Raw genomic sequence first — 13,575 nt, forward strand, 5'->3', positions numbered from 1 at the left:
AAGACAAGACTCTGTGCATTCTTTTTATTTCTGATGCCCACAAAGTCCCTTCTGAGATCCCTGGGGGTGGACTGTAGGCATGGGCTCTGCCTCTTGCTCCTTTAAGTCTCTCTGTCCCTAAGCAAGTTAGGTCACACCGAATGCTTCCATAACCTATTCTGTTAGTAGAGATAACTTTCTTGTAAGACTAAAATGAGTAAAATATTTGGAAAACATGAAATTTACTTTAATTCTAATTCATACAAGTGTTGACTCTGATTCTGCCCAATCCAGTGTTCATGCAAACACCAGCATGCCACGACTGACAGAATGAATGAATGAGTGAATAAAACCTCTAGGGACACAATAGGTGAATAGCTAAGCCCTAGAAGCTTCCATAAATGTTATTATTTGATCCTACAAACATTCCCAGATGGTATGGATCATTACAACCAGATTTTAGAGGAAGCTGAGGTTCAACAAAGCTAGTAAGTGGCATGTCACTGAAAGCACAGCACAGGTGGGTTCCATTTCCCTGTTCTCTGGTATTGTATGATCTGCCTGGCCCCCTTCCTCCACCTCTGCCCCGCAGTTGTGGGGTATTTCTTTTGCAGCAATAAGAAAGTTAGAAAGCTGCTGCTGAGATCAGAGTCAAACCTTTCAAATGGTGAAACATGGATCATACATATGTTAAACGATTTTTGTAAGTTTAAATTAATTTCTCTGGTAACAAAGAATTTTCTGGAAGAAGGATTGGTGGGAGGACAAAATAAGCATTTCACATGTGACTTGTATGCTATAATTATTCTGCAAAGTGGGGAGACCTTTTTGGCTGCTGGGCGGCTGCCCACCACCAACAGGGGCACAAGCAATACCTGGCTGTAGTTGAGGATCTTGAAGACAGACTCTGAGACAAAGAGTATCTTCCCTCGGTCACATCCTACGACAAACAAAAATCCATCTGCTGCCTAATCAGGAGAAATGGATAATCAATTTATCACACTTCAAGAAACATGACTGTAATCACTTTGATAGCAATTAAAGATTAGTGTTCTAAGTAACCAAAGCACTGGACTGCTCTCATGGACGATTTCACAGGTATGCTGAGCATAGGATGCTTAAAGCAAATGTCTGATAGAAAAACAAGATTCTCTCCAAGGCAGATCTATATCATCTATGTCATCTAGTGATTACAGGGGAAAGTCCAATTATTAAATTCTGTTTCACAGCAGAATTCAGCGTAACAATGTTCCTTTGATTACATTATGGTCCAGAGACGTCATATGTTATAGCTCTAATTAAAACAACTCTACGCAGTCTGAGATTGGAAGGATCTCTAAGTTCGGAATCCCTTCTCCGATCTCGGCTACATCTGTCCACGATTTAAATGGCTCCATTTTGGGGGAGCACTGGGACAGTGGTTTTTGTAAGATTTTATGCTGACATTTGGAGTAGGGCTGCATCATTGGTACTGTTTTAATCCCCACTTCTGCCCCAAAATGACTCTAATGTACGCAGGATTGAAAGCTAATGCTCTCAAATATTATCCTTTGTTTTATTTTAATTTTTATTTTAATATATTTTATTGATTTTTTACAGAGAGGAAAGGAGAGGGATAGAGAGTTAGAAACATCGATGAGAGAGAAACATCGATCAGCTGCCTCCTGCACACTCCCTACTGGGGATGTGCCCGCAACCAAGGTACATGCCCTTGACCGGAATCAAACCTGGGACCCTTGAATCCGCAGGCTGACGCTCTATTCACTGAGCCAAACTGGTTAGGGCTCAAATATTATCCTTTGACCCATGGCTAGGCTGTTTGTTCCTAAGTAAGATAAGAAAAGCAAAATTTTCCCCTTAAATGCTTCTTACTCCACTGCTTTACATACAAGTAAAAATCTACAGTGCCAGTAAGGACAGGTGTAGAGACAAGACAGTATTTATTAGAGAGACTGAAGCAGGTAACTACCAAAGCTGCAGCATTCGAGAGCTTAGACTATTTCATATGTGAGCACGATTCCTAGCCCCCTTTTCAGATGGGCAAACTGCTCATCTCCTGCTGGGGTCTCTCTACTGCCCAGGAATCTATCCCAATCTCTCGGGGACTTGCTCTTTACTCACCCCCCTGCAGTTCTAATATATGGTGGGTCAATCTTGCTTCGTTCACTAGCTCTCAGTCTGTTCTTGGGAAAAATATAGAGAAACTCCATTCTCTTTTCCACAAAAGGACCTTTGGGATACAGCTTAATTCAAGGAACTAGGAAATAAATTCATGCGCCAGAGGTTAAAGAATGGCACGTGCACTCGTGCTGGGGTGAAAGGAGTGAATGAGAAGGGGAACAACTGCAATGGCTGTGAGAGAAGCCAGTGGGTCACCCAGCTGGGAGGAAGCCAGGATGACCCTTTCCTAAGATAGGCTTCTGAGTGGGTCCAGGGGCAAGGAATGATGGTGAAGGGGAAGCAACTTTGCAAGCACCATCTGCTGGAAGCCTCATTCAGTAAAAAAATAAATAAATAAGGTATTAATAACTTCCTCATGTGCCTTGCACACAATCATTTTCAACCAGGTAAGTGGTTTGAGGCTTTGCATTGATGAAGTGATGAGGCACCCAAGGTGCCTATGAAGAAGGTGACTGTGGCATCGTGACACCTGGGTCTCCAAAGGCCAGCGACTAGTCAGTGTGAGGATGGCTCAATGCATCTGACCCTGCTTCACTGGGCAGATGACGCCATTAGGGGAAGGTGTGGGGTGAGGGGACTCAGGAGCAGAAGGGTAAGGACACCTGAGCACTATGGAGACTCAGGAAAAAGGCTGGCTCGCTCCTGGAGAATGGTGCTAGCAGGTAATCCAGAGCCCTGGGAGGGTCTGCCTATTTTTCAAACCATGGGGAAGCAGGGTATCTAGATATTATAAACAGTCCAGGCCGTTCATTAATGGTACTCGGAAAGCACTTAGTGAGGCAGGCAGGCATCCTTGTAAGGAGAAGCAGAAGTCCAGTTTCTGCTGCCAAACTGTTCAAAACAGTCTGAATGGTCCTTGCTTCTGTTGAAGCAAATTCCTGGGGACGGGGTACCTGGAATTGGCAAGAGTTTAGACAGGACTTCACAGCCACTGTAATGCGCCGGAGAAGAAAGGAAAGTTTTATGGGGGTAGAGAAGACAGATCATCACTGCTATTATATGAAATGGAAGAGCAGAAAGGCAAGTCCAAGATGAAGTATTTAGCTTGAATAGCATACCCTGATAAGTTTGGACATCTGATAAGAAGTTATTTAGAAAAGCAGCAACAAGAAAATTACTAAGCATCTGTCACTATAAAAGGAGCCTATTTTATATATAACATATTCTATATACAATTATTTTTTCCTTAAAAATGTCATATTACCAATATGGCAATCAAGACCAGCCACATAATTTGTAAGGCTCTGTACAAAATGAAAACGCAGGGACGCTTGTACAAAAATTATGATGTTCATGCTGAATCTCAGAGGGAAGGTGGGGGTGGGTGGATGGGTGGGAAGAGATCAACCAAAGAAATTCTATGCATACCCCATGGACACAGACAATAGTGTGGCGAAAGCCTGAGATGGAGGGTGGGGCGGGTTAGAAGGGTTCAATGGGGGGGAAAAAGGGGACTTATGTAATACTTTCAATAATAAAGATTAAAAAAAATTATGATGTTCAAAATGGCAATAGCAGAGCACAAAAGCCAAGCCTGGGCCTGGGTGACTGCCTAGGTCACATGCCCAGGAAGCCCTGGTGGTTTCTCTGGAGATGCAGCAGACAGTTTCTATCTGGAACTTCAGCAAACATCCTCTGAGAACAAGGACATCTGTTGGAAAGAAATGGAGGTGAGGGCAGAGTTGGGTCTGAGTAACTGTGCCCTGAGAGGGGTGATCCACAGATCGACATGAATGTGAGGGAAGCCATGGCCCCACCCTAACATGTTTACCTGTGAGTGGGTATGCCTAGAATAGTGCCGCGCAGATAGAGTAAGTCCTCAAAAATGTTTGAATTAGTGAATGAATGAAAATGAAAGACACAGAAGGCATGCCTACCAGATCTACACGCCACATGAAGCCTCAAAGGATTGTTACTCATGAGCTGGAAGGCGGGACCATCTAATAAGTATATTTCGACAGAGATAAAAAGAAGTTCCAAAAAGTGAACTGCACCTATACAAGATGAAAAAGACCTGGCCTAACAACAATCCATGTGCAAGAGAGTCGGGGAGGGGCAGGCAGTACTACAGGTGCACCGAAAGGTGGCACTAAGACAGCTTCCATGGCAAGGGAGGTACCAACCAGGCCATGCAGCCCCAGTCCGACTGGCCACAGCTGACGTTCTGTTTTGGGCTATGAGGGCCACTTCTGGAGGAGAAAGCTAGCAAACAGGTTCTGGAAAGTGTGTGTGTCAAATGCTGCTGGGGCGGGGGGAATTGCCCCCCCCCCTTACCCCCTCCACTGTGGAGGCTGGAAAATCTTAGCCTGGGCTCTGCCACCTGCCCTGCTGCTAGGGGTGACCAGGCGAACCTTCTCGGCAAGTTGAAGTCCACTCCTGGGCTTCCAGGAAGCGCATCCTTTCCTGATAAAAAGGACCACTGGCCTGCAGCCTCCCCTGCCCTTCTTTTCTGGCTGGTCTGACTACTGAGACCTGGCACAGCCAGCTTGCTACCCCGAGGAAACAGCTGCCCTTCTAGTCCAGCAAAGGTGTGTGGGAGACGGAGCCTGGTTCCTGCTGACCTCACTGGAGCCCACTCCACCCCCACACCACAGCCTACCTAGAACCAGCTAAACTTGAGAAGCAAAATGCTGTTAGTTACAATATTATTGACGATATTTCCTATGCTATATTTTACATCCCATGACTATTTTCTAACTTCCAATGGTATGGTGCTAGGTGGGTACCGGAAATATCAGGGGGAACACTTTATAAAGTATATGATTGGCCAACCCCTGTGCTGTACACTTGAAGCTAATATAAAATAATATTTCATTTAAACTATAATTGAAAATTTTTTAAATAAAAAAATAAAGTAAAAATGAAAATTTAAAAAACCCCATTTGTTCATCAGGCCTTCTGTTCCTCGCAGTTGAAAGCTTTCCAACGCAGCACGTCATGAAGGGATGGAGAGAGAAACTGGAGTTAGCAGGGAGGAGCCAGGCTGAGCCGAACATGGGTACCGACGACACAACCATCAGCCTGGACTACCTCTATCCTGGGCTTTGCAAACATCTGCTCAGAGAAGGGGGCCTTGATTCCATAGGGGCCTCAGCCAGTGAGGTCAGCCCTGGCTGTGCGCGGCGGGGGCAGATACCTTTCCTCTTCGTTATGTTTTCCTATTTTGCTTGTTACAATTTGCAAGAGGACATGTTTCTGAATTCCATTTCTTCCCCTTCCATTGACTCTTGCTCTGCCGGGAACACACCTTGGAGCCCGCACAGGCCCCATTCTGCGGAAGGCACGTTCCCATGGTGCCGCCTCAACTGCCTCTCGCAGAGACCGAGGAGATGAACGAGGAGCTCCAGTCAAGCAGGCGCAGCGTCACCGCCTCCACTTATTTCCCTCGCTGGATCATGGAGTCTTTTCAAGTTTTGCTATTTGGAAGGGAGTCTGGTGTAAAGATTTCGGTGGATGCTTTTGCGCTAGTGGTTGAGAATCAGAGAAATTCTCAATTGTTCAGTGTCAGTCCCTTTCTACAATCTTCATGCAGGAATGTGGTTCTTAGCTACCGCCTATTTTTAACAAAGTCCTGCCTCTTCTGATTTAAAACCACAGTAGCACAGACCTTCCATTTTTGCTAAGCAAGGGCAGAAGGGAGGAGGGAGGTCTCAGAAGGAATGTGAGGCCTGTCCAAGCAAGAAGATAAAGAGGAAGTGGCCTAGGAACAGTTCAGGGTTCAGACATCAAATTCCCACATGCTGGGACTTAACCCTGAAATCTGTAAAAATAAGTGTGTGTAAAACAGCCCGTAATTGGCACATACCCTGAGGATGAGGTGTTTCAATTCATCATCTGACAGAAAAGTTGGTTTGTAGTTTGCTTCCGTGTATGGATTGGTGGCACCTTAGTGGGGAAAGAGAGAAAGAGTTGGCACATTTTATATTCAGATAATGTCTCATTTTATTTCACTGCCTCTAACCTACCACCAGGGATTTAAATTTGGCCGTCTTTTTCCTTAACTGAGATAAGGCAAGACCTGGTTTTGAACAGAACCCTGTAATACCAAAGAGAATTCCGCTGAAAAGAGAACACTGTTGCCCACAGGAGACTGAACGAGCGTGCTTTTGTCACCACGGGGAAAACCAAGAGGTAACAGAAGGAAGTTACACATCTGCTTCTAAGAGAGAAGGCAGCTCTAGAAGCAAACTGGCTGATGCCCCTGTGACGGTCCCCTCCTCCCAAGGTGTGTATTCAATGCGCTGTCTAGCAGCCCTTCAAATAACCACTCTACACGCGTGGGAAGTCATCCGGTCTGCCAGGCAAGTAAATATATTATAGAGGGCATTTAGTGTGAGCTCCCCTTCACTGCTGGTGAGCTAAATGAGCTTGGCAACCCAGAGAAATGCATCACTTCAGTAAATGCAACTCTAGGTCCCGGGACTGAAATGGAGTAAGACTTGTGTTTAAAAGGCTGTCAGTTGGGCGTCTTTCAGAAGAACAATAACTTAACAGAGAAAAATGCCAGCAGTAAATGACTTGGAATCTGCAGAATGATGAGTGGAAGAGTGAAGAAATAAAATGAAACAGGTCCATAACAATTCAAAGTGCCAAGGGGAAGGAGGTAAACAGGACGTGTCTGACCTCCATGTCAACCAGCAAGCATGGATTATTGATTCACACCCACTTCTGTGATAACTGGAGTTTGCACTCTTCTACTTTAATAGAAACTGGCTGATAGTAGTTTAGTCTCTACCATCTCAGCTAGTATAAATTTTTAAATGCCATTCTCCAAGCACAGGATACAATTATATTTTTGAATAACAATCAAAAGTCAGACAAAACCGGCTACGTCTTATTTTTGGTGGCTTTGTAGAAATAAAAAGATGTAGTTCTTTTGCCACACAGCTTAGAGATCTGACTGAGCGCCCACTTTCCAATTGCCTCAAATAGCCCAAGACTAGCTATGGAAAATTCCAAGAACAGCATTCACTAAAAGGCTGATAATGTTTCAGATTTCTCCTGTGGTTTGGATAAGTCACTTCCACAGTTCTGCCTCGTTTTCTCAACCTCACCACACTCAGAGAAGAAGGAAAATACTGCCTCTCCCATAAAGGGTCTGGCTAGTTTGGGAAAATTCCAGGAAGATGACTATGTCAATGTTCATTTCTAGCAATAAAAAAAAAACAAAACAAAAAAAAACGCAGCAAGAATCATGAACCAGTAACTCTTCAAAGGAACCATGATGGATTTTCCTCTTAAACATGAGACTGACTTTTCTGGGTCACTCAGTGCACGTAGATTTCTGATGCTTGTCATGTATGCATGGGGTCTGACTACATGCACACATATGGGGCATCAGTGGTGCCCTCTCTGATATGTGCATAGTCTGACCACACACACAGACATGCTCACAGCCTCTACCCTCTGGGATAAAAGGCTGTGGAACTGCATCTTGATACTCACTTCATTGGGCATCGTGTCTACTGCTGAAAATTACAGGCATATTACTCAAGGCGACACATTTGCAAGTCATAAACATTTGCCATAGGGACGTAGGAACATTCTAGGCAAGGGTGGTACATTTGTGGACAAGGGCGTAAAGGACAATAAAACCTGGGGTCTCACCTCGTAGTGTTTTCATGTGCTGAACAGCCATCCTTAGCACAGTAAGTTTATCTAATTTCCTGGACATCGCGTTGCATGTGGGTACCAAGGAAGCCAATTCGTCAATAAAGCTGTTCATTTTATCCCGACGCCTCTTTTCAATTTGACTGTGAGCTTCCCTGAACAATAACATGAATAACGAATTCTATAAAATGTAACCCAGCATTAAGGAAACAAAGACAAAAATAAGATATAACTGTTTTCAGTAATCATCTGGCAAGGCAAATTCAGAATTTGCAGACTACTTCAAACTGGACTTTTTTATTAAAGTCACTAAAAACGTGGCCTCTCTGCCAGGTCAGGATTAGTTTTTTTAAATGCTTATCTCATCCTTCCTTAGAATTAAGAAATATTTTTTAAAAACTGTCTTTTCAGACTAAACTGTATTGTTAATTTCTCATTTCTTTTCCTCTCAGCCTCTATAAATTTGGATTTGAAGATGGAGGCAGATGAAAAAAGGAGGGTGGTAGAGTTTTTAAAGAGCAAAACATCCAGAACCGCCATCATATCAGCAAGGGTCCTGTGGTCCCAGGTGAGCCGTCTCTGAGGGCTGGAAGGAGCCTGCTGTGTGGCTCTCCAGGCTCACTGGGTGAGCTGCCAGGTAATTAATGCTGCCATCCTTGGATCAAATATGACCCCACATAGATACAGCAGATGCTACATCTGTCCCCAGAACTTCCTCCAAAGAACATCACGCTCCTCCCTCCCAGGAGCTGCTGCCCCTGCACACTCCCTGACTGGTTTGCACCTGCCATTTGTGACAGCCCCCTAAAGAGGTGCATCCACGGTGGAAATGTAGTTCCCTGCTGCCCTGGCCAGGTAGCTCAGTTGATTAGAGCATTGTCTTGATATGCCAAGGTTGCAGGTTTGACCCCTGGTCAAGGCACGTACAAGAATCAACCAACGAATGCATAAATAAGTGGAACAACAAAGTAATGTTTCTCTCTCTCCCTTCCTCCCTCTAAAACCAATGAAATTAAAAATAAAATTTTTTTAAAAAGAAAAAATGTGGTTCCCTGCTGCTGCCATAGCAACAGAACCATGAGAGCGCCTGCCAAGGCGGGTCTGCCAGAGAAAAGTGAGAAATCTCGGGTTAGTCAAATTCTGCCTCTCTCAGTTCTGTCATGACGGCCTCAGAGCAGGAGGGTTGAGGACCACATGGACAGGGATAAGCAAGTGTGGTTGGAGGCAGGAGGCACTATGTTAGAGCACCTATTCCAGGGAGCAGGGCATCCCCCGTTCTGCCTACAGGAGCAATTTTCAGGGCAACATGGGCCCCTTTCAGAGGCGAGGGGCGGCCCAGGAGCTGCATCACTGTGCCCGGTCTCCTCCAGGGCCCTGCAGGGAGGAAGGAGTAACCTGCCAAAGACTAGAGGGAAACCTTAGCCTTGATTTATTTTCTGCTCCCTCCAAAGTCCTTCGGGTTACCCATGCTTAGACAGGAAAGAGTGAAGGCAGCACAGCCTGCAGAGAGGGAGGGCAGGAGGCCACAGACATGACTATGTTGAAGGAACCGCTAGACGGGGACCAGAAGCACAGAGCCTCCTCGGCGGCCCCCAGGAGACCAGCAGTGAGACAAAATGAGGCCCCTTCTTACCTGGCGTTTTTTATCCTTCCTTGGTGCTCTGCGAATTCTAACCTGGAAAAAAAGGCAAAAGATGAAAACACAAACCAATGTCTTCTTCCCTTTTCAATTAATTTCTCTGTTTAATCCCTGTCATCTCCACAACACACAATGTTGATTGTCAGCCAAACTGGGGGCTGGGGGAAGACAATCTTGAGCCCACAGGCTCACAGCCTCCTTGTTTATCCCCCATCCAGGACATGGTAGAACCTGCACCAACTAATAGAATTTGCGATTATGCAAGGAAATGACTATAAGGACGCTGAAGTTAAATGACTGGGCTCACGGTACCTTCCATGGGGGTCATCTTTGTCTGTGTCCATGCTTTCCCTGAAAAACAGACAAGCAAAAAAACACAGAACAGAACATGACTATTAAAGACATACACAATACCTTCTAATCATAATGCCAAAAGCTCTCATTCATCCAGAAACCAAACAATTAGAAAGGTCAAATAGCATAGTACTGATTATGGATACGTAATAAACATATATAAGTAAAAACAACTTGAAACTATATAAAACTCGGACTGGTTTTCCAGATTACCAGATGAAATTTATATATAATCTCAATAGAGTTTTCATGTTAACATATTTTACCACATTGTGTGAAAATTGGGAATAGGTTGCACTTACGGAAACTGTTAGTTCATCAGCGTAGCTAAGTAACTACAATACCTACAATAACTCATTCTGGATAAATGGAGCTTATTCATTTGCAAAACATATCAAGCATCAGATATCTGTGCATACATACAGACTGGATTGTGTGGGGGACTGAAGTGAGGAGGGGAATCAGAGCCCCGAGGCGCCTTTCAGAGGCACTGCTGCCCAGTGTTCTGGTTCTCAGCATGTGGGGAACCCCAAGGAACGGGACAGAGAAGGGACTGGGGCAGAGGCTGTGGGACCCTATTTGGCTGCAGAGGTGCTGGGGTCCCAGCATGAACCTGCCTTCCTTCAACAGACTCCAGAAATCCAAGTTTCCTGGCATCTTGTGTTTCAGTAGAAAATTGACTAGAATTCTCAGAGAAAGGAGTTCAAGGTCCCCAGGGTCAGCTCACAGCCTAATTCAGCTCCTAAATTTATCAGGCAGGCACTGACTCCCTCCTGGGCCTCTCCCCTTTCTCCTTATCCCATATAAAGGAGGAAATGCACCCTCCACACAAGGTGTTTCTAGGGCAAAAATGACTTTTCAGAAGCACTGAGTCATGGCATTCTGGAGCAGTGGTTCCTGGCAGCGCCCTGGATGTCCTCGCAGACAGTGTCTCTAGCTGGTCCTGAGTCCGGAGGAAATCACATAGCCACACAGGCAAATGGAAACTTCCATCCCCTTTGTCTGGGCGTGTGTCTGCTTACTAAGGCCAGAGTGACCATCTCAGGGAAGAGGAGCTCTGCCAGGAAGGTGTGACGTTAGTACAACAAAATGATAAGGAAAGGGATTATGGTTGCTCCATTAACAGAATCTCCATGATTTCAAAAGACTTGCAAACTAGGGTCCCTGAGGGAAACCTGATGGTGACAAGGTTGGAAACCACAGATAGCAGAGGTCTTAGAGCATGTCAACAGTCCATAGAAAACATCTCCTGGTCTCTCTATTGGGGAATTACTGCCACAAAAGAACACCCTTCCGGTCTTCACTCCCATCCCTGGGCATTTGCTCTGAATCATCTGAGATAACTTGCATATTAACCGCAGCATCTCCACTGTGCTCCCCAAGTCTGATCTGTGAACTTTAGCATAACGGACATCTGCTGTTGGGGGGACTCCTCCTTGGAGATTTTCCCTCCTTAAACAAAAGCAAACCATTTAAATGGCCATTTTGGTAAGATTCCACACAGGGGCCTCAACAAAACAAACGTGCCTTTGACTGTTCTCCATACACTGCCTTACGCCCTAGTGTCTGTGCAGAGATAGAAAAGTTGTCTGTAAGTGTGAAAGTTTACTTACTCAAAAGAAAAGTCATCAAGTCTAAAAAAAAACACACACAAAAATACTATTTAATATAACAGGTACATACTCGTTTCAATGATGTTTAAGGGCAATATCAATGTTCCTATGCTGTTTTTGGAGATGACCACTACTTACTTGTTCTGCAAACACAGGGTGTTCCCAAAAATGTATACACACACTTTGAATAATTATAAAGGCAGTGCTTGTTCAAATACATTTCATTTTCAAGATCGAGCTATTCAAGTGTATATACATTTTTAGGGGACACCCTGTATTAACCAACTGATGTCTTCCTCAGGGAGGGGCCCTCAGGCAAAGCTCGTTCTGAAACCGCTGAGGTTACACCCACGGCCTCAGTCACTTGCTCAAAGGAGCAAAGGAAGGTAAAGGCGGGGTCAAGGCAGGAACTTGGCTTTAAGGCTCTCTCCCCGCCGCCCCCCCCATCCCCCCCCCCCCCCCCCCCGGCATACGGACAGTCTGGGAGGGGCTGATGCCTCAGCAGTGCTGGCACTAGAGGTCCCCCCCCCCCCACTTGCTTCTGGGGCAAAGTAAAAGAAAACAACTGTGTGGCCGCCTGGATTGCATCTTCCACTCCCATCCCTTTCCCCAAAGGGGCTCCCTCTTCCAGGAGGAGCAGCCCCCCGATGCTCCATGCCCATGAACTGCCACTGTGTTCGGCCAGAAGAGGACTAGTCTGAGGGCCTTACTGGTAGTCGGTGGAGCTGCCTTTCCGCTTGCGGGTGCAATCCACGCCACTGGTGCCCAGGGAGCTGGAGAGGAGGTCCGTGGCGCCCGGGGACATGAAATCACTGATTGTTGAAGAAATGTCCATCCTCTGGTCCGCCATTGGGAGTCTGGAATTGGGACAAGGAGGCACAGAGGCGAGTTTATTTCCACGGGCTCTTCTAAATGCTGGAGGGCCCAGTGGTGCTGGGCAGTGACAGGGGCCTGTTTGCAGCACCCACACCTCTCACCCAGCCCCTGGAACAGGCCCTTGGCAGGAAGGGAAGAGCAGTGTGCCTACTTTAACACTAGTACAGGTGATTTAGGCTCACTGTGCGTTTTCCTGATGAAAAACCCGGAGGACCCAGGTGAGGGCGTGGAAGAACTAAACCAGAGCCCAGGGCTCCGGGAGCTATGGCCCATGCTTCCCCCCCAAGGGGACCAAGTGTCCCAGATGTTCTATGAGAGTCCTAACTTCATTTTCTTCCAACCAAGAAATCAAATCAATGAAATAGATGATTTACTTGTTATCTTTGTATTTTTGTTACAATTTTTGTAAATGTCATAGGAAAGTAGACAATATACAGTGGGGCCTTGACTTACGAGTGTCCCGACTAACGAGGTTTTTGAGATACCAGCTGTCTCTCCGCCGATTTTTTGCATTGAGTTGATAGAGTTATTTGAGTTAACGAGCTCCTTAACGAGCTCGTTTTCAAACGAATTAAACTCGTAAGTCAAGGCCCCACTGTACTTCCCCAGACTATACCGGAGTGGGGAGAGGGGAGTAAAATAAGTTTACAGTTGTTCGTAGGAAAAATAACATAATAATTAATAAATAACAATACAAGAATAAACTCTGTTTCGTGTACTCACAACTATAAACCTACTTTTGCCCAGTTTGGTCCCTCTCTCAGCAGCCCAGGCAAAGTCTGTCCTATCTTCCCTGACTGTCCTTTCATACCCAGCATCCCCTGCAAGAAAAACCTTGCATAATGAAATGAAGACACTATAAAAAATTTGCAAAACATTTTGAGAATTCGTATTTTAAAAGCACAAAGTGAGCTGGCCCAAAGGAAGAGACTGACAGGTACCTTATAAGGAACTCCAGCTCCAAACCAGGTTGAAGAGGGCTGGGTGCTGCCCGCAGTCGGGGCCGGGCTGCCCAGGATGTGACTGGGGCTCACTCCTCTCTGGGCCCGAGCTTCCTCATCTGCAAAGCAATGGCTAAGTGTGAGCGCTTGTTTTCACTGTTACCATCAGGCTCACAGATTCAGGAACCAGGCCCACCTGGTCAGGTTTGCGCCACCTTTTCACTTTCTCAAGCACTGCTGGAGTGAACATCTTGGTGTGTATCCTGTATCTCCATGCACTTGAGCTACCATCTCTTAGCATAAATTTTGGAAAGTAGGACTGACAGAGCAAAAGGGGACACACACTGTACGCTTGGTACACACTGAAACACTGTGCTCCGGA

The 13,575-nt window shown here is 45.7% G+C and overlaps 1 protein-coding gene across 5 annotated transcripts in view; it reads right to left on the reverse strand.

Annotated features, from left to right (window-relative positions):
- Positions 1-13,575, reverse strand: part of BMAL1 (basic helix-loop-helix ARNT like 1) — a 107,726-nt gene that overhangs the window by 23,467 nt on the left and 70,684 nt on the right. For 3 of the 5 annotated variants that reach the window (XM_081098889.1, XM_081098887.1, XM_081098888.1), the window contains 7 exons: positions 13,194-13,312; positions 12,087-12,233; positions 9,722-9,760; positions 9,404-9,445; positions 7,768-7,925; positions 5,966-6,045; positions 855-947 (listed from right to left, as the gene is read on the reverse strand). Coding sequence is in view for 4 of the 5 variants with exons in the window: in XM_081098887.1 (XP_080955013.1) it covers positions 855-947; positions 5,966-6,045; positions 7,768-7,925; positions 9,404-9,445; positions 9,722-9,760; positions 12,087-12,226 (552 nt within the window). In the remaining variant the exon portion in view is untranslated. Of the gene's footprint in view, positions 1-854; positions 948-5,965; positions 6,046-7,767; positions 7,926-9,403; positions 9,446-9,721; positions 9,761-11,376; positions 11,398-12,086; positions 12,234-13,193; positions 13,313-13,575 lie in introns of all 5 variants that reach the window. The other 2 variants (XM_081098885.1, XM_081098886.1) reach the window with 1 other exon arrangement.

The sequence above is a fragment of the Myotis nattereri genome, assembly GCF_964212035.1.
Source record: "Myotis nattereri genome assembly, chromosome: 9".
NCBI classification, from domain to species: domain Eukaryota; kingdom Metazoa; phylum Chordata; class Mammalia; order Chiroptera; family Vespertilionidae; genus Myotis; species Myotis nattereri.